At 39.4% G+C, this 19,294-nt stretch overlaps 2 protein-coding genes across 2 annotated transcripts in view; one reads left to right on the top strand and one right to left on the bottom strand.

Annotated features, from left to right (window-relative positions):
• tmx3b (thioredoxin related transmembrane protein 3b) overlaps window positions 1-7,393 on the top strand; it is a 134,141-nt gene extending 126,748 nt beyond the window's left edge. Inside the window, exon 16 of the mRNA XM_020517218.2 lies at window positions 3,954-7,393. Within this exon, the coding sequence (XP_020372807.2) occupies window positions 3,954-4,247 (294 nt within the window). The 3' untranslated portion in view covers window positions 4,248-7,393. The remainder of the gene's footprint in view (window positions 1-3,953) is intronic.
• Window positions 7,394-12,243: 4,850 nt separating this feature from the next.
• Window positions 12,244-18,374, bottom strand: LOC125482880 (cytochrome c oxidase subunit 6C). The gene is made up of 4 exons (XM_048595435.1): window positions 18,245-18,374; window positions 16,168-16,288; window positions 13,507-13,641; window positions 12,244-12,362 (listed from the first exon to the last, which is right to left on the bottom strand). Exons 2-3 carry the CDS (start codon window positions 16,279-16,281, stop codon window positions 13,519-13,521), a joined length of 237 nt encoding a protein of 78 aa, XP_048451392.1. The 5' UTR covers window positions 16,282-16,288; window positions 18,245-18,374; the 3' UTR covers window positions 12,244-12,362; window positions 13,507-13,518.
• Window positions 18,375-19,294: the final 920 nt, after the last annotated feature.

Genomic DNA, 19,294 nt, shown 5'->3' with positions numbered 1-19,294 from the left:
GTGCTGTGAGGCAGCAGCGCTAACCACTGAGCCACCGTGCCACCCAATTTTAGAGAAAGGTGAAGTGAGCACAGAATTTCTCTGGGATTACAGGCTGATCAACAGTGACTGCAAATTCTTTGCTTTGTGGGTGTTGTATATCATCGCACAGGTTCAAGAATTGAAAATAATTCCACTCCTTCAATGACCGACCAGTGAACCATCATAAATGTGTAGGTCAGTGCCTGATATCCTGGCAGCAGTTATGATGCCTCCATTTTTCTGCAGTCTACTATACCATTTGAACAAACGAGTTGCACCAATTACCAATACTAGAAGCTCGATGCGATCTTAGAGCATTACAACCATACATTATTAAGTGATTTTAATTTATATATGGATATTTAAGGAAAGTATTATGTACAGGTGTATCTGCATACATTGATTTTATTCCTTTAAATAACATTTGAATAGCAACACTTAAGTATTACCAGCAAAAGCCGTCTAGGCCCGAAACGTCAGCCTTCCTGCTCCTCTGATGCTGCTTGGCCTGCTGTGTTCATCCAGCTCTACACCTTGTTATCTCAGATTCTCCAGCATCTGCAGTTCCTATTATCTCTGTAACAGATGAGCTATGATTTCCTCACAATTAAACATAGGCATAGTCTCGTATGCTCATCACAAATTCCATCACTTCCAAGGTTGAAACCAAATTATTTGGGATCTCTGCTTCAAGGCTATTTGCTTAACCTGGATCTGAGTTACTAGCCCTGTGTACTCTTCTATATGTTACAAAGACTGCCTATTTCCATTTCTGCAACATTGCCACCTTTACAAGTCCATCTGCTGCTGGAAACATAACTCTGTGCCTTTGTCACCTCACTTCAGCTATACCAGTGCTTTCCTTATCTCCCACTATTGAGGGAACACTGTAAACATAAGAACTGCAGTGGTAAGATACCTCATACTGAAGCAGTCCATGTTTAAATGAAACAAAATCTGATCAATATCTAGGCCTGGACTGAAAAGTGGCAAGTAACATTCATGCCACACAAATGCCAGGCAATAGCCATCTCCAATAAGAGACAATCTAACCATAGCCCCTTGACGACCAAATGGCATTACCATCACTGAATCCCCCACTGTCAATGTCCTGGGGTTTACCATTGACCAAACTTGCCAAATGAATATAGTGCTACAACTGCAGGTCAGAGGTCAGAAATACTATAGCGAGTAATTCACCTGACTCTCCAAAGCCTGTCCGTCATCTACAATGCACAAGTCAGGAGTGTGATGGAATTCTCCTTACTTCCCTCGATGAGTACAGCTCCACCAACGCTGGACAACTATCCAAAGCACCCCACTTGATTGGCATAACATTCACTCATTCCACCACCAACACTTAATAGCAGCAGTGTGTACTGTCCGCAAGATGTACTGCAGAAATTCGCCCAAGATCCTTAGACAGCACCTTCTAAACCCACGACCACTTTCATCTAGAAGGACAAGGGTAGCAGATATATGAGAACACTACCACCTGCAAGTTCCCCTTCAAGCCACTCACCATCCTGATTTGGAAATATATTGCCGATCCTTCACTGTCGCTGGGTCAAAATACTGGAATTTTTCACTAACAGCATTGTGGTTCTATCTATAGTGCATGGACTGCAGGGGTTCAAGAAGGTAGCTCACCATCACCACCTTCTCAAAGGTAATTAGGAACTGGCAGTAAATGCTGGTCAGTGACACCCACATCTCACGAGTGAATTTAAAAAAAACTATGGTTAGCAATAATCTAGCCGTGACTCTGTCACCACATTTGGAGAATTTTTATAATCTCTGTCAATTACAATAAGTTTCATTGTTTGATTGTGTATACAATTTGCTTTTTTTATTTGAAATAAAATGGTTTAATTGTTAAAATCTATTGCTACTTGAAGTAGAGAGAGAATTGTGTAGGAAGTTTCCAGTAGCTAAAAGTAGCTAAAAATCTTCTATTTGTTAATTCTGCATGATACCAAGATTTTATGCAGTCAATGCTAGTGAGCAACCTCTCAAAATCATTTGAAACTCACTTGTCTCTGAGAATGATCTAAAACAAAGGTCCGAGTCAGAGGTAAGAAAGAGTGGATTCTAAAACATCATAAATATACATCTGTTGGATTGACCAAAAATGTCATGCGATTTTATCAAGGACAATAGACTGATAAAAAACTGCATGTATTTCAATACAAGAGGCCTGACAGGTAAGGCTGATGAACTTAGGGCATGGTTGAGAACATGGGATATCATAGCTATTGCAGAAAACGTGGCTCAGGGAAGGGTATGACTGGCAGCTTAATTTTCCAGGGTATAGATGCTATGGGAAAGATAGAAAGGGAGGCAAAAAGGGAAGGAGAGTGGCATTTTTGGTTAGGGATAACATTAAGGATGTACTTAGGGAGGATATTCCTGGGGCTACATCCAGTTATGTTATTTTGGTGGAACTGAGAAATAAGAAAGGGATTATCACTTTATTGGGATTGTAGTCAACATGGCTTTGTGCATGGGAAATTCTGTCTCTAACTGGATTGTGTTTTTTTTTTGAAGAAGTGACAAAGAAGACTGAAGGCAGAGTGGTGGACATTGTTTATCTGGACTTCAGCAAGGTGTTTGACCCAATTCCATTTGGTAGACTGGTTAGCCAGGTTAGCTGATATGGAATCCGGGGAGAGCTACCCATTTGGATGCAAAATTGGCTTGAAAGTAGGAAACAGAGTGGTGGTGGAGTGGGGTTGTTTTTCAGACTGGAGGCCTGTGACCAGCGGTGTGCCACAAAGATCATTGCTGGGTCCACTGCTTTTTGTCATTTATGTAAATTAAATGTATGTGAATATAAGAGGAATGGTTAATAAGTTTGCAGATGTCACCAAAATTGGTGGTGTAGTGTACAGTGAAGAAGGTTACCTCAAAGTACAATGGGACTTTGATCAAATGAGCCGATGGACCGGAGAGTGGTAGGTGGAGTTTAATTTAGATAAATGTGAAGTGTTGCATTTTTGTAAGGCACATCAGGGCAGGACTTGTACACTTAATGGTAGAGTTTTGGGGAATGTTACCGAACAAAGATCTTAGGGTGCAGGTTCATAGTTCCTTGAAGGCAGAGTCACAGGTAGACTGTGCACTGAAGAAGATGTTTGGTACACTTGCCTTTATTGGTCAGTGCATTGAGTATAGGAGTTGTGATGTCATGTTGCGGCTGTATAGGAGATTGGTTAGACCACTTTGGGAGATTGTATTCAATTCTGGTCTCCGTCCTATCGGAAAGATGTTTTTAAGCTTGAAAAAAAGACATTTACAAGGATGTTGCCGTGGTTAGATAGTTTGAGCAAAAGGTTAAGGCTGAGAAGACTGCGGCTTTCTTCCCTGGAGCGTCAGAGGCTGAAAGGTGACCTTATCGAAGTGTATAAAATCATGAGGGGTGTGGATAGGAAGAATAGTCAAGGTCTTTTTATAAGGGTAGGGAAGTCCAAAACTAGAGGACATGGGTTTAAGGTGAGAGGGGAAAGATATAAAAGGAACCTGGGGGCAACTCTATCACGCAGAGGGTGGTCAGTTTATGGAATGAACTGCCAGAGGAAGTGGTGGAGGCTGGTACAGTGACAACATTTAAAAGTCGTCTGGAGTGGTACACAATTAGGAAGGGTTTAGAGGGATCCAGGCCAAATGCTAGCAAACAGGACTAGATTAATTTAGAATATCTGGTTGGCATGAACAAGTTGGACCGAAGGGTCTGTTTCAGTGTTGTACGACTCTGACTCCATGACAATTCTTGATGGTGTAGAACTATGACATAAAGGTTTTGCACCAGCAAGAAAACAATTTGATCCAGTGATCATTTTAGAACGTGTTGGGTACTATCCATTAAAATGGTTTCTCTGTTGTTTTTTGTGCGTGAAGGGTAAAGAAATTGATCTTTTTGTGTTTTGTTTTAGTCTGTTTTCAAGACCTCTCCTCTCCTGGGTTGCTTTCTTTTTGGTCTACCTTTGGGTGTTATCAGCATCATGTGTTATGGAATCTGGACAGCTGATGGGGAATATGAACCGGAAGAAGGAGAATTGCTTCAGAACGAAGCCATCGAGCAGGGAGATGCAGAAGCTAGTGATGAAGAAAAGGAGGAAAACAATGATGAACGTCACAAAGTTGATAATGGAGTTAAAGAAAGTTCTAAAGAGCATAAAGATGAGGAACTGGAAGAGAAAAGCATGGTAGAAAAGAAAAGGGATTAATGTGTGCTTGAGTGCTGAGTTTCCTTTAGGATTTCTAAATGGTTGAGTATATGTTACATTTTAACATCAGTGAATACTGTTGGAAAGATGATGCAAGTTTTTTTTGTCTTCCACAGTTTGATTGGTGTTCCATACAGAGACAACTGGACTATGAATTAGAATGATCATGCAAATTAAATTTTGTTCCTTAGATGCAGAGAGTCACAATGGAACTTCTTAACTGCCACAATAGCTAACAACTGATGATGGAATTTTGGTCTTCTGGGCATAATATCCAAGGCATAGGATGAAGACCAGTAAAAATAATAATGGATTGTGCAGAGAGGTGAGATGATATCTTACACAAGGTCTTGTCCAGCAAAAAGTTCTGGCAGGTGTAAGAGTTCCATTGTAGTTTTTTAAATAAATATGATGGTTCAGGAGGTTGCAGGAAAAGAGAGTTCACATTATGAGCAGTTATTTTTTTGTGCATTATTCCATCAATTCAACAGTCCCTTCTTTCTATCTGTCAATAAAATGAAAACTGCTAGTGAAAGGCATAATGCCTGGTCATTCTGGGCGTTTGGCTATTTTTGTAAATAGGAAGTGCATCACTGTGGTAGAAGGTGAAAACTACTTACTAATCTTTTGGGTATAATTGATACTTTTTCCATGATTGCTATTTGCTTTTAGTTATAACCAGGATCAGAGACTTTCAAAGGATTTGAAAAATTCGTGCCAGGTTTTTTGATTGTAAAATGAATGGTTCCCTCAAGCCCACCTTTTACATTATTTGTATTACTACCAAAAGAATTACTTCAGTATCCATATTCTCAGTAGTGAACAAAGAATGAAAACCAAACTGATTATTTTGTAATTTTGTTTGACAATTATGAATTTAAAATCAAATTTTATTACTATAGCTTTGCAATAAATCTAGAAAGATGTTGACATCTAAAGATTAAGCTTAAATTTATTATAGGAAGTGAACTGCTACTAAAGAAGTCACTAATAATAGACCAGGGAAAATGCTGATATTTTCAGTTTAAACTGAAATAGCTCTTCCACTCTTCTTAAAACTGTAATCAAGTTTTTTTTTGGTTTTATGTGGCCATGTTACTTATATTCACATTTGAAGCATATAGAATAATTCCCCATGAATGCTGCATCTTAATACTGGTAGTTTATTATAAGGCGTACAGTTATTGTGAACAATTCGACAAGCTCCTCAAAGATCGGCACTTACCTTATATCGGCAGAGATGTCAATACTTTCTCCTTAATGTCAGGTAAGGTATGGCATTATTTAGGGTCTAAACTCTACCTGCTAGAAGCAGCATCTAAAGTCACTCCATTCGTATTTTTAAGAAGCCTCAAAGCAAAGTGTCATAGTGTAGACCAAATTTGTATCTGAGGCTGGAGCTTCAGTGCAAAACAAAATAGATTTTACAGCAGCATCAGTGTGATGGAGATAGAACCAACAAAGCCAATTCAGCTACATAATTAAAGCACTTCCTTAAGATAATGTTAAATATGTTGCTTTTAGATCTAAATAACACTGTTAAAGCTCTTTGCACCCAGTGTTTAAATCAGCAACAGTTTATCTAACCAGTTATTACCACAAACCACTGACTTTAACAGTAGCATATCCAATTAATGCACAACTTGTGATCTTATCTGTTTACAGCCATATAGGGATTGAGCAAATTAAGCAGTGTGAAGTTGTATAAATATGGGCCTTGGGCTTCTTGAATAAATGTGCTACATGACATGATATTGGGACCAGAAAATGGCACCCTTTGTTTCTTGCACTGTGTTTAGTTAGCCATCTCAAACTTCACTATGCAGAAGATATACCTCTGTCATGCTTCTGCATTGATGAGCTGGAGGTGGAATTCACCAATGATTCTCACTCATGGTTGCTACCCAGTGACTCTGTTGAGGTGAGAGTACGATTGGGCTAAATTGCAATACCCTATTATTTCAATAGCTGCCTGCTTCACACATAAGAAATTGAAATTTGGGTGGAGAATTCCTGGAAGACTGGAACAGTATCTTTAACATGAAGGATGAGAAAGAAAGTGATATCTCCAGGATAAATCATATCTTTCTCAAAATATAACAACAACACTTTAGTACATATTCCCTTTTTAATGCAGAACCCACTTTAGTTTGCTAGCTCTGAACTACACTTAAAGTAAATACATAGATTATAGAAATTTCAGTCTTCAAAACTTCCAGAAAAGAGGTTTGTTTATAATGATGAAATAAAGGCAAAATGTGATTAATGTAAGTACTTGTTCCATGCCATAACACGTGGAAGACATATTGACCAATGTGAAAGCTTTGTTTTGTTTCAGTGTCTCAAAAAGCATTATATTAATCTTAACAATGGCACAAGTTTTAATTTATGAATTTTATATAACTTATAACTGTTGGTGTCAAATTTACTGAATGGAGCAGTGAAAAGATAAAACAACTCTGAATAATAATGTGCCTCTCAGTAAGATAAGTTTCATTATAAATTTCATTATAATATGGAATTATATTTTAATGTTGCTCATGTGTTTGCGTAAAGGGGAATACTGAATATAGGCCAAAAAAAGGATTACTGAATGACAATCATGCTTCTGCTCTCCATTTCCAGCCTTTTTTAATAAACTGATCTTCATATTTTACCTGGGCAAAAATTGCCTATTATGCATTTCTGCTGCAATATAGCTGGCCTATAAATTACCTTAAATTCAAAATGGGAGATACCAGTTATCTATGACTGGTTTGTTCCAAATCAATCTAATTTAGAATTAGAATAGAATAGCCTTATTCATTTTCAAAAGGTATTGCCTGTCTTCTTATATCAATTAATGATATGGTCACAGGCAGTGATCCTGGAAAATAGAGAACCACACATCAATCAACTAACTTTCATTTAATCTGAGTTAGTTCTGATGGAAATCCTAAATCTAGAATAAGTTTCTGAATAAAATATTGATAAGTAACTTTAATTCCACTTTTTATAGCACAGAGGTTACCATTGCAAATTTGCTGTCAAAACCACTTACTGGTGTACTAACTCATTTTATTATGCTGGAGTATGCATTTAGCTTTGTTTTATGGGCAATGACAGTTTGTTTTATACAAATAAAGTTGAGAAATGTTTTCTTCGCATTTTTGCTTGATTTTAAGTCATGATGTACTAACTTTTCCATCTGCCTATATTTAGCGTGTACCTTACAAAGCATTCAGTTAAACATTCATTATTTCTAAAATCATATTAGTATACTACAATTCACAACTTTGAACTGATTAATCGATGGCAAGAGGAGAGAAGAGGCTGAGCTAACAAGAGGCTAAGTTAACTCCATGCAGTTTAAGATTTTGTTACAATTCCTGTGGATGCACTGTAAACAACAATACCCAACTTTACAGAATGTCCCTCCCTTTAATATAAATACATGAAGTATCATTTGCCTATTAATTAAGTTCGGTGTTGCATTCCATTTTAATTATTGCATGTAACAGATCCATCTTGTGCAACTTCAAGGACCCACATCACTTACTGCACAAATATGGCACCATGTGCAATCTCTTAGTTCTTCCAATTCTGCCTCGTGGCACGTAAGATCTCTCACTTTATTCAATGCAACAGATTGTTGGTAGTAATTTCTGGAGTCACTTTGTAGATCTTAGTGACCTCTAACTGTGTGAATCCTGGAAGATAACTGCAGGGTTGCAACTCTAGCTTGATAAATATATTTAAAGGAAAATGCAGTAGGTTGTTGCGAACTGTTATTAAGGAGAGTGGTGGAGGGTAACAGCCTAAAATAAACCAACTTAAGGAAATAATACCTATCGTCATTTGAACCACAAACTTTTATCTCTGCAATTTAAGTTAGTTTTAGTCTTCTAATATTTCCTTAAATCAGTTTTATTTTAGGCTCTGCTAATTTGCTGCTAATACAAAACAAGTCAGCATAGCTTTGAGCTAACTATCACCAATGTTCCTGCTGGAACAGGATAGCATGTCAAGGAGGACACTACCTAGGCCAGTGGTACAATGGATAACTTGTCTGACTAGGACTCGGGAGATTGTAGTTTTGACTCCTATCTGGTTTGGATACAGTTTTGGGTGCAGTATGGTGGCTCTTTGGTTAACACTGCTGCCTCACAACGCCAGGGACTCATTTTGATTCTGGCCTCAGGCAACTGTCTGTGTGGAGTTTTCACATTCTTCCTGTGTCTGCGTGGGACTTCTCAGGCTGCGCTGGTTTCCTACCACAGTCCAAAATTGGACATGACCAATCCACCGAACCTGCACATAGTGTCAAGGAGTGTGCGGGCTAGATGGGTTAGCCATGGGAAACGTAAGGTTACAGGGATAGGGTAGGAGTGTGGGAGGCTCTTTTGGAGGGTCATTTGTGGATTTGATGGGTCAAGTGGGCTGCTTCTAAAGCATCTGTTGATTTAGGAGAATTAGCTCAAATGGTAGAGCACTGGCTTTGCATGTGAGAGGTAGTGGGATCAATGCCTACATTCTCCACTCCCTTTTCAAACTGGAAGTGTACAGTCTCACTCAGCAGGTCTGTTGCAGATACAAATCATTTGCATATGCTACCTTAGTGCCAGGGATCCGATTCCAACCTTGGGCAACTGTCTGTGTGGTGTTTGCACGTTCTCCCCGTGTCCGTGTGGGTTTCCTCCAGTGCTCCAGTTTCCTCCCACAGTCTAAAGATGTGAAAATTAGGTGGACTGGCCATGCTAAATTGCCTAAAGTTTCCATAGATGTGCAGGCTAGGTGGAATAGCCATGGGAGATGTGGGGTTATAGGGATAGGGTGAGGGGTGTGGATCTTCAGAAGGACAGTGGTGACTCTGAGTCAAATGACCTGCTTTCACAGTGTAGGAATTTTATGGAAAATACCCAGTTTGTAAAAAGGCAGGTTTCCTGCTTGCCTACATATTTGATAAAAGTGTGATTTAGTGCATTCAGCCTCAGATACAGGCCATAATTCCCTCTGATCACTTCTAAAGCTGAGGACAATTCCCACAGGGATAGCAATCCTTTGATCCTTCTTGGTGATCTAATAGCCACCCTACTTGTTCCAAGACCATGTTTGTACTCTGGTGTATTATCCTTATACCACCACTTTCTGCATGGATGGCCATTTGCTGCTGCATCACTTCCTTAATGGCTCACCTTTTATATTCCACCAATTCTGAAGCAAGATTTAATTATTTTGCAGTCAACAAATCATTCACTCTTTACCTGCATACCATCCCAAGCTACAGCTTGGGTAGAGAGAGAAAGTGCGACTCAGCCGTCTAAACATCGTGCTGACTGCCTATGAGAATAAGTGAAGTTTCTCCCAACATAAATATCAAAACAAAAGCCATCACGTTCAATTTCTTAGGCCCAAATCCATACTTAAGAAAGCTTCAACCCTGGTGTCCTGTTTAATGCTGGGCTGACCTTCAGAATTCATTACCAATTCATTTCCATCACTGTCCTTGCCTCACATTTACACCTATCAGAACCACCAACCCATATCCTATGTCCCATTGTTGATCGGTTAGCCTTTTTATGTGCCCTTTCCCAAATTTCATAAACAGAATATTTTATCTTTAGTAAGCATTACAAGAAGATTGAAGTTGAATTGTTTTGGCTTAATATGTGTGAAGGGCATTAAAACAACAAGGTTTTACAAAAGGAACTATTGTATTCAAGTTCCATTCATCTACATGAACAGAAAATCAATGCATTAACTATCAAATTAAGTACTGGAGAAATATCTGATTAGATGTATTTTTTTGGATATAATTTAAGGAAACTGGATTCAATGGCAGATATGCACGAGATAAAGGCTTAAGTAGTAACTGTATTCCATAGTTACAGGGCCTACCTTAATGGACTGAATATTTGCTTGGTTTTTGGTTAATTACTGCTTAGATACTAACCTTTTAATTTTAATTCCTATTGGGTTTCTCACTGTATGGCTGTACCTCAACTACTAGTGCACATTTTTGCTTTACCTACTCTCAGACATCAACCCATAATGAAAGACTCAAGCCGCAAATAAGTTGACCCAGCACACTTCCTATAAATCCGTCTTAACCTGCCATTTTTCTGTCTTCAAAAATCAACTGGTATTGGCCTGACATCTAGATTGTTATTGATCATGCTGTCTCACATTAACTGCAAGTTATAAACTGATCAGTTTCAAGGTTATAATTACGATTGGCTGTACTAAGACAGGGAGAGATTTTAAGATTGATTTGTGAAAAAAAATCATTGGCACAGTTGACCTCTAATATACCAAAACTGTGGCCTGTTCTGCTGCTATTTAGGCTGATGAGTCTTACTAGAGATCAGGAACTACTTTTCATTAATCTGGATTATTGGCACAGGAAACTCAATTGAATGTTTAAGTAGTTTTTAAATTTCCTAAGAGCTCTACACAGATGGAGACTGGAATCTAGTGATCAGCCTCAGGATATGGGATAGATTCATTAAGGACAGATGACGAAAACTTAAGTATCTTGCATCTTTGGTATTCTCTACATCATAGTGTGTGCTGTATTGAATATATTCAAGTTTTGAGACACTTGTGTTATTCTCTGTAGCTTGAATACAGTAGGGCTTGCTACAGTTAGTGTTTTAGTGAGATCATACCTAGAGTGCACAGTTGTTTGCCGTAACTGAGGAAGAATCCACTTGCCTCGGAGGCTGTATAGTATAGTAAAGGTTCACAAGATTGATGCCTGCAATGAGGGTTTGTCAAATTGGATAAATACTAATTCAGGCAGTCTAATTAAAGCATGATTGCTGATAGCCTGATAGGATTACATGGAATTGTTTCCTGCTGCAGAATCTAGAGGATTCAGGTTTGAATAAAGGATTGATTATTTAGCAGAGGGGAGGTGAAAATTTAAAGTGTTTTGAATTTCAAATCTTTCTCTGCTGCTTCATAGCAACAGAGACCCAGGTGGACTTCCAGACTTGGGGAGAATGTGTGGAGTTTGCAGTCACCCATGTCTGCATGGGTTTCCTTCCACAGTTCAAAAAATGTGTAAAGGCTGGGTGGATTGGCTGTGCTAAATCATCCCAGCATCCAGGGCTGTGCAGGCTAGGTAGGTTAGCTGTTTAAATGCAGGGTCACAGAAATATTGCAGGAGTCCAGGTAAGATGTTCTTCAGCAGGTCAGTGCAGACCCAGTGAGCTTAATGGCTTCTTTCTGCACCTTAGGAGTTCAATGATCATAGGGATTGTGTATGTTCCATTGTTGAATAGATTCAAGGTTGAGACATCTTTTGGTCTCTTGGCATCAAGGAACATTGGAGGATGGGAAATAAGTTGAGGTAGATCAGCCATGATTGCATTAAATGAGCAGACATGAGACACAATGATTTACTCCTATTCCAATTTGATTTTAAGCTACTGTAGACATTAGAAATATGTAGGTCAGGTCGCATCTTGATCAGACATAGAAAGTGTACAGCAATAAGTCATTGGCTAGGAACAAACAATGCTGATTGATAAGAATTTTAATTTTTTTATTGTGCTAGGTTGAATGCCTTATTTACTTCCTCTGCTGTTAAATTTAAAGCTTCTGCTTTCCATCTCATCCCTCAGACAAGAGGCCCAGTCCAAGATGAGTTTCATTATCATTGATGGAAGTGCAGCCAGCAGACAAGGGTTAAAAATTTCTCAAATGATTTCATCTGATTTGCAACAATGTCATGATACCCACAAACATGTACACAAATGAATTGTTTCTACAATTTCCACATTTTAAAATTCTCCAAATCTGCTCCTAAAGGCATTATCATCAATAGCTTTTTGCTTCTGTAAAGAAAGAATAAGCCACATTCCTTCTTAGCATTTTATACTCAATTTGTCACACGTTCAGTAAATCATCTGATGCGAAGTTCAGCATTCTACTGAACTGCCTGCCTATTTCAGAGAAAAAGCAAGTCCTAAGTTTCAAAGTTCTGTAGATAATGGCAATGAAAATACAAGTGTTCAAGGGCAGAGAATTTAATATTTTATTTGTAAGTCTGGTATAGAACACACAAAAGTATATCTCTCCATTTCCCCAGTGTAAGACGGAGGAGCAATCTTGTCACTCATTCCAAGGTTCCTGTTTTAATAGGAAAGAAAATCATTAATACAAGTCAGACAGATTAAGTCTTCTACCACAAAATGCTGCATTCAAGATGGCTTTGATATTACCATTTGTTGGTATTAGTATTTTTAAGATTTGTCAAAAAGTAGGAGATATGAACCCAAACACTGCAAATTTTATATTTAACATTAGAAGCAGCTCAATGTTTTCTTCAATCAAGGGAGAAATTAGTTATTAATACTAGAATAGGAACTTTGATCTTCCTGGAAGGATGATGCGCAAAATACAATCCTTATTGTCAACAGTCTATAAAGCCACCACATTTCTCCAATATTTGGAATATCAAGCCTGTAAAAACAAAATTTGCACTGTTGGCTGTGCCTTAAGCTATAAAGCACTCAACACATGCTGTTTATGATGCTGGCCTGTCACAGAGGAATAATAATACTAATAAACTGGTTTATTTGCCATATTTGTATACAAACACCCTGCAGTCAATCTGCCCACTTGAAACAGTTGGCTGAAGGAACAGAGCGAGCACAGGAGAATTGTTTCCTCTCAATGAATAGCAATCTGTTCATTTTCTTTTACATTATTACTGGGCTTTGCATTGTAGCCAAGAATCCGAATCCACATCCCCATTCCTTCAAATTTGGTATACCCCAAATCACCAGAGTTCCTCTGCAGTGGAGGTCAAACTACCTCTCCTCATAAAACAATCTTCTCATTCCAGACATCAGTCTGGTAAGCTTTCTCAGAACTGCTTCAGATGGAATTACATCCATAAACAAGGTGACCAATGCTGTGCAGAGGGATGTCCAGATGCAGTCTCACTACTGCCCCATAGAACAAGCATAACTTCCCTACTTTTGTATTCATTCTCCCAATAATTTAGTATTTTGTTAGGCTCAGCAAGTAATCAGAAAGCTATGGAAGAAAATTTGTTTATGCACTGAAAAAAAATCATGCACCACAACCATTAGCTACTTCCTGAAATATTAAGGCTTCTCACTATTCCCATGGCTCTCAATAAAAACTTCAATATATTTTCCTTCCAATAACCAGTTGCAACGGAACCAATTTTCATACAATGTTGTTAAACAGCTGTTGAGATACAAATGATTCCACACTTTCATTTAACTGCAATGTAAATAATTACCTTTGAAAGACTCTACTTCCTTGGTTTCACACTTTCAAATATACCAGCATCCCTCATGGCCTCAAAAGCCTTCATGGAATCATACTTCTTATAGAAGTCAGCATATGCTTTCTTCCTGGGTTCACCTACTGCAAACTACAATGGATTAAGAAATAGGACAAGTTTACATTTTCAGCATTTTTATGAATTTAAGCATAAAACAACTGCAAAAAGGACAGTGTTTCACAATCAAAAGTTCCAGCTTATTGAAACAAAATTTAGAATTTATTTGTATCAGGGTTCTGGGTCAATCAGATTGAAAGACAAAGCACATCATAAACCCCAACAAACTTAAGAAATACCTACAACTTCTTAAATTAATTCACAGGATTTAAAATTGAGATCAAATTTCAACAATACAAAAAAGGTTGCATGTGGGGATAAAATAAAAAGCAGTGCCATTATGTAAATTATGCAAATAATTGCTTCATTTATCAAAGAAAACTTAAAGCCAAGCTGCAAAAAAAAAAAACCACAATTAGAGCAGATGACTAAAAAAATTTCATGGAAATAAGTTTTATTTCAGGAAAATTTTAAAAGAGAGAGGTAGTGAGGTAGACACAGAGATTAGAGTTTAAGGCCTTGGCGGCTGCCAGCAGTGGTAGAAATCAGGGGTGTGCTCAATGTCAGATTTAAAGGACTGCAGATGTCATTGAACAATCAGCATCTTGCTCAGCACTCAATTAGCTCCCAAACATCATTAACAAGTACAGTTTGGGTTTTCATAATAGAAAAAAAAAGAGTGCCACATCAGTCAAGACAAGAATGGTGTGAATACCAAGTAACTGATCTGTTGAGAAAAATATCTTTGATCCTGATCATTTATGGTACTTACTGCTATTACTACAGCAATTTACATTCTCAATATGTATTATGGAGTCATACATGTGGAAAAAGGCCCTTTGGTCTAACCAGTCTATGCAGACCTTAACCCCAAACTAAACTAGTCCCACCTGCCTTGGCCCATATCTCTCCAAATATTTCTTATTTCACACACTTATCCAAATGTCATTGTAACTTGTAACTGTACCCACATCCACCACTTCCTCAAAGTTCATTCCACACACCAATCACAAAAAATTGCCCCTCATGTCTTTTAAATCTTCCTCCTCTCACCTTAAAAATATGGCCTCTAGTTTTGAAATCCCCACCCAATTGAAAGACACCTGCCATTCACCTTATCTATACCCTTCATGACTTTATAAACCTCTCCGGTCAGCCCTTCCCATGCTGCAGTCAGAAAAAAAGTCCCAGCCTATCCTCATAACGCAAACCCTCCAGTCCCGGCAACATCCTGGTAAATCTCTTCTGAATCCTATCCAGCTTAACAGTATCCTTCCTATAACAGGGAGACCAGAACTGGACACTGTACTCCAGAAGAGGCCTTACTAACGTCCTATACAAAATTAACATGATGTCCCTACTCCTGCACTCAAAGGTCTGAGCAACGAAGTAAAGCATGCTAAACACCTTCTTAACCACCCTATTTACATGTATTCTTGAATGCATCTCAACATTCAAGACCAAGATGCAGAAACCAGCTTTCCAAGAGATTGCAACACAACAAAACAGTGCAGAGAGGCTCGTCAGCCTAATATGCCTTTGCCAGCTCTTTAATTCAACCATCAATTAATCTCACACCCTTATTATTGAATTCACTTTCACCAAACTCACTGAAATTAATGTTACCTCAAGTCAGTTCTGATTATTTTGCCAATCACCTTAGATCAGGGTCATTTGGTTACCAAACATACAACCATCAAGAACAGTTTCCCTTATTTAGTCTGAACAGAACGACAGTTTGAACACTTCTATCAAATCTTCTCAATATTCTGTGCTTTGAAAAACCCAAACTTTGTCAGCCTCCCCCATAACTTTCATTCCTGGTACCAATGTGATGAATGTATTCTACATCTTCCAAGATCTCAATATTGCTCGAATATACTGCCCATAAATGAATATTAGTCCAGTTGACCTATGAGAACTTATGAAGTTTCATCATTATTTCCTTACTTTGTACTCAAGTTTAAAACAAAAAGCAGCATTATCTTTACTGTCTTCTCAACTCAGCTTGCCACTAAGATTTGTGCACATTGAATTCAAGTCTCTGGTCTTGCATCCCCTTTAAAAATTTCATCTGCCACATGTCTGCCTGTATCCTGAAAATGTGTCACCACCCTCATGACTTAGCACTTTTCCAAATTTCATAACATCTATGAACTATTATGCACTGTCCTTAATATGAACCCCTAGGAAACACACTATACTTCTTACCAGTCCAGAAAAACCACTTCTCACCATTCTGCAGCTAATTCTAATATTTATCCATACAGCCATGGACAGTAATTTGGGCTTTTAATTTTAGTAAGAAAGCTACTCTGTTGTACTTTGACAAACATCTTCTGGAGCCCACAACATTAACTGCACCATCCCTATCCACCTGCTTTATTACGTCAAAAATTTGATCTAGTCAGCCTTTAAGGTAATAGAACAGTACAACTTTGTGGGAAATTGTCCCTTTTTTTAATATAAGGAGCAATCTCCATTGTAATGTAGTGACCAGGGTGGGGGAAATAGATGATAAGGATTTCTGCAAAACATTATTCAGAGTAGCAAGATTACCTTGAAGGTGCCAGCCGCTGCAAAAGCTAAAGTAAAAGCCACAGCCAAGTGAAACCGTAAACGTTTGGCCAACAGGCCTCGCATTACAGGCTTGGCAACCACAGCAGATGACATGGTTTATCTGGTGGGGAAAAATAGGTGGTCATTATGAACACGTTTAATATAACCTTTTCATTTAACATTAGATGCAATAATGTATTAATGCATTTATTAAATGCATCATAATTAAACTATTTGCAGTTACTAACTGAAATCAGACCAAACATATTCTCTCATTACTGAAAAGATTTTACTCACCACATCACAAGGGATCCACTCCCCCTTCCACAACCTCAGGGACCCTCACCATCAACATCCTGACAAAACTAAAGGATCAGAGAACTATTGACCCCCAAGCTCCATTTGATTCAGCGAGATACCATGGCTGAACATGTTCCTTTGGTGCATTTGCCACAATAACACATTAACCAGCCAACTAATCAACCCGTAACTCCATACATTAGTTTTCAAACGCTTTCACCTCAATCCTCTCTCCCATTTCTTAGCTTGAAGTCCCTGTAATTTACCTTTTCCACTAGGACTCATTTTCAATTCAGTTCATGTGGGGCTCAGAGGTCTGGGTCAATCAAAGAAAACAAACAAGAAACAGCACATCATATACCCCTCCAATTAATTTTTAAAAACATCAGCATATTAAAATGAATCCACAAAATTTTTAGAGATCCAATTTCAACAGAGTTAGTTCCTTCCTCTCTCCATACTGCAGTCAGTATTCCTTGAAATGAAAGCATTCACCCACAAACTATTCCTTCAGCTGCCTGTTTCACCATTTTAACTTGTTCATTTTGCATGACAAAGTTCCACTATCTACTCCTAGTTCCTGTATCATCCACTACAACTTGCCTACTCTTTCCATGTTGTTGGTCCAACACAGACCACAGCAATTGAATCCTCCCCCTCCCTCTACCTAATATTCTTATAAGCCAATTCAGGATCAGTACACTTAATTTCTCTTTAGAGTCAGCAGCCCAGTGCTTGCACTACAGTCTCTATAATATTCCTGCATGGCAACATCTGTGCACATCAGAAAAAAAAACATATCCTTTGTACAGCCAGTTCACCACACAATTCCCATTGTTTGCAATATCCCAGGTACTATGTAGACAGCTCTCAATCCTGAGCCCATTCTCAAGCAATGAACTCATTATAACCAACACTATATTCTCCAACTTGGAGACAGTGAGGACTGCAGATGCTAGAAACTACAGTCAATAAATGTGGAGCTGGAAAAACACAGCAGGTCAGACAGCATCCAAGGAGCAACATCCTGTCTGCCCTGCTGTGCTTTTCCAGCATTACATTCTCCAACCTCATTCTAACTCTCCATCCCACACCTTGCACAAGTACCTCTCCCAATAGCACCTTATCATCCCCACCCCAAGAGCTCTCTAACCCTTAACAAGGCCACCATCTGTACCAAACAAAGCCACTATCTGCACCCACTTCCCAGATACCCCTTCCTTCCCAATCCTCACCCCATGAGCTCCCTACCTCACGTTAACCCACTTCCCAAGAGTACTCTACCCAACGAGCCACACCCTGCGTTCCTACACCACTTCCCCTCAGAGCTGTCAATGCCCACCCACTGTTCAGGAGCCCCCTTTCTCCTCAGGATTCCTAAACCGAACCCAAGGCCCTTCCCTAGCATCTCACTTCCTACTCACACCCCTATACTAACACCCACCTTCCCCCACCACCCTGTACCATTCCCCCCTCAAAAGGATCATCTCCCTCCTCCAAACCGCCTATATTTCCCCCACGATATTAAAACGTAGCATCCATTTTCCCTGTCCCAGCGCCCGGTGTGGTTTACGGGGGAGCACGGCTCAGAGTTTTCTATTTCCCGTTGCCTTCCTCTGACCCTGGGAAGCCGCTCCAAGGTGACCGGCCGTACAGGCCGCAGCTCAGGCCTAAGGCGGATCGTGGGCTACACAGTCTCTAAGAGTCCTGCCATCTGCCGTCTCGCCAAGGAGGGGGTTTCAGGCTCTATGCCTTAACAAATCTGAGACTGACTCACTCTCTCTCGTCCCACTGCGGGCTATCCTGCCAGCGGATCACGGCCACAAGTCAATACGCAAGCGCCAAAACGACACTTCCTGTCCGACTATTTCCGGTCATGCGCCATCAGGTGGAGCGTTTCTCCGCCCACCAGACGTAAACATCTGCCCCGCCCTTCTGCAACGTCATTGCCCCCCGACCCGTTATGAATGTTATTGCCGCCGCCCACCCGCTGCAGCTTCGAGCTCAGGTTCGGCTCGGTTCAGTTCCGTTGTAGATTTGTGCGCATAAAATCTTCCGCTTTATTTAAAGTGTTGCGCTGTAAGTTCCTTGACAAAGCTGCCCTCTTAATACTTTTGTGTAATGGTTACCGCAGTTGTGTCTGGGCTGGCCCTCTGATGGAACACCCACATTCTTCCTTTTCAAAATAAACCAATTTTCTTTTGAAGGCCTCGAATGAAGCAACATCCACCACTTTGTCAGGAAATCCATCAAAGATTCTAACCATTTGCTGCATGAAATAGTTGTTATTGCTTCTGTTGCCAATTATCCTCAATCTATGTCCTCTGGTCCTTCTACCAATGGCATTTTTGTCCAATAAGCTTATGATTTGGACGATCTTTACTAAATCTCCCAATCTTCTCAAGGAAGTATGCACCTGCACCCCTAGGTCTTTTTGTTCAACAACGGGGGCTCCCCAGGGGTCTACCTTTAATTATGTAAGACCTGTCCTGGTTTAGCTTACTAAAATACAACACCTCACATTTATCTAAATTAAATTCCTTTTGCCACTCCTCCGCCATCTGATCAAGGCCCGTTGTACTCCGAGATAATCTTCAGTGTCCACTACACCACCTATTTTTGGTGTCATCTGCAACTTGCTAACCATATCTCCTATGTTCATTTCCAATTTGTCATTTATATAAATGATAAAAAGCAGTAGACCCAGCACCAATCCTTGTGGCATACCAGTAGTCACAGGCCTCCTGTCTGAAAAACAACACTTTACCACTACAACAAGGTGCAGGGCTGGATGAACACAGCAGGCCAAGCAGCATCTCTGCTCCTA

The sequence above is a fragment of the Rhincodon typus genome, chromosome 4 (genome assembly GCF_021869965.1).
Source record: "Rhincodon typus isolate 14 chromosome 4, sRhiTyp1.1, whole genome shotgun sequence".
NCBI classification, from domain to species: Eukaryota; Metazoa; Chordata; class Chondrichthyes; order Orectolobiformes; family Rhincodontidae; genus Rhincodon; species Rhincodon typus.
The sequence above is the reverse complement of the archived record's forward strand: the minus strand, read 5'-3'. Positions and strand labels throughout refer to the sequence as shown.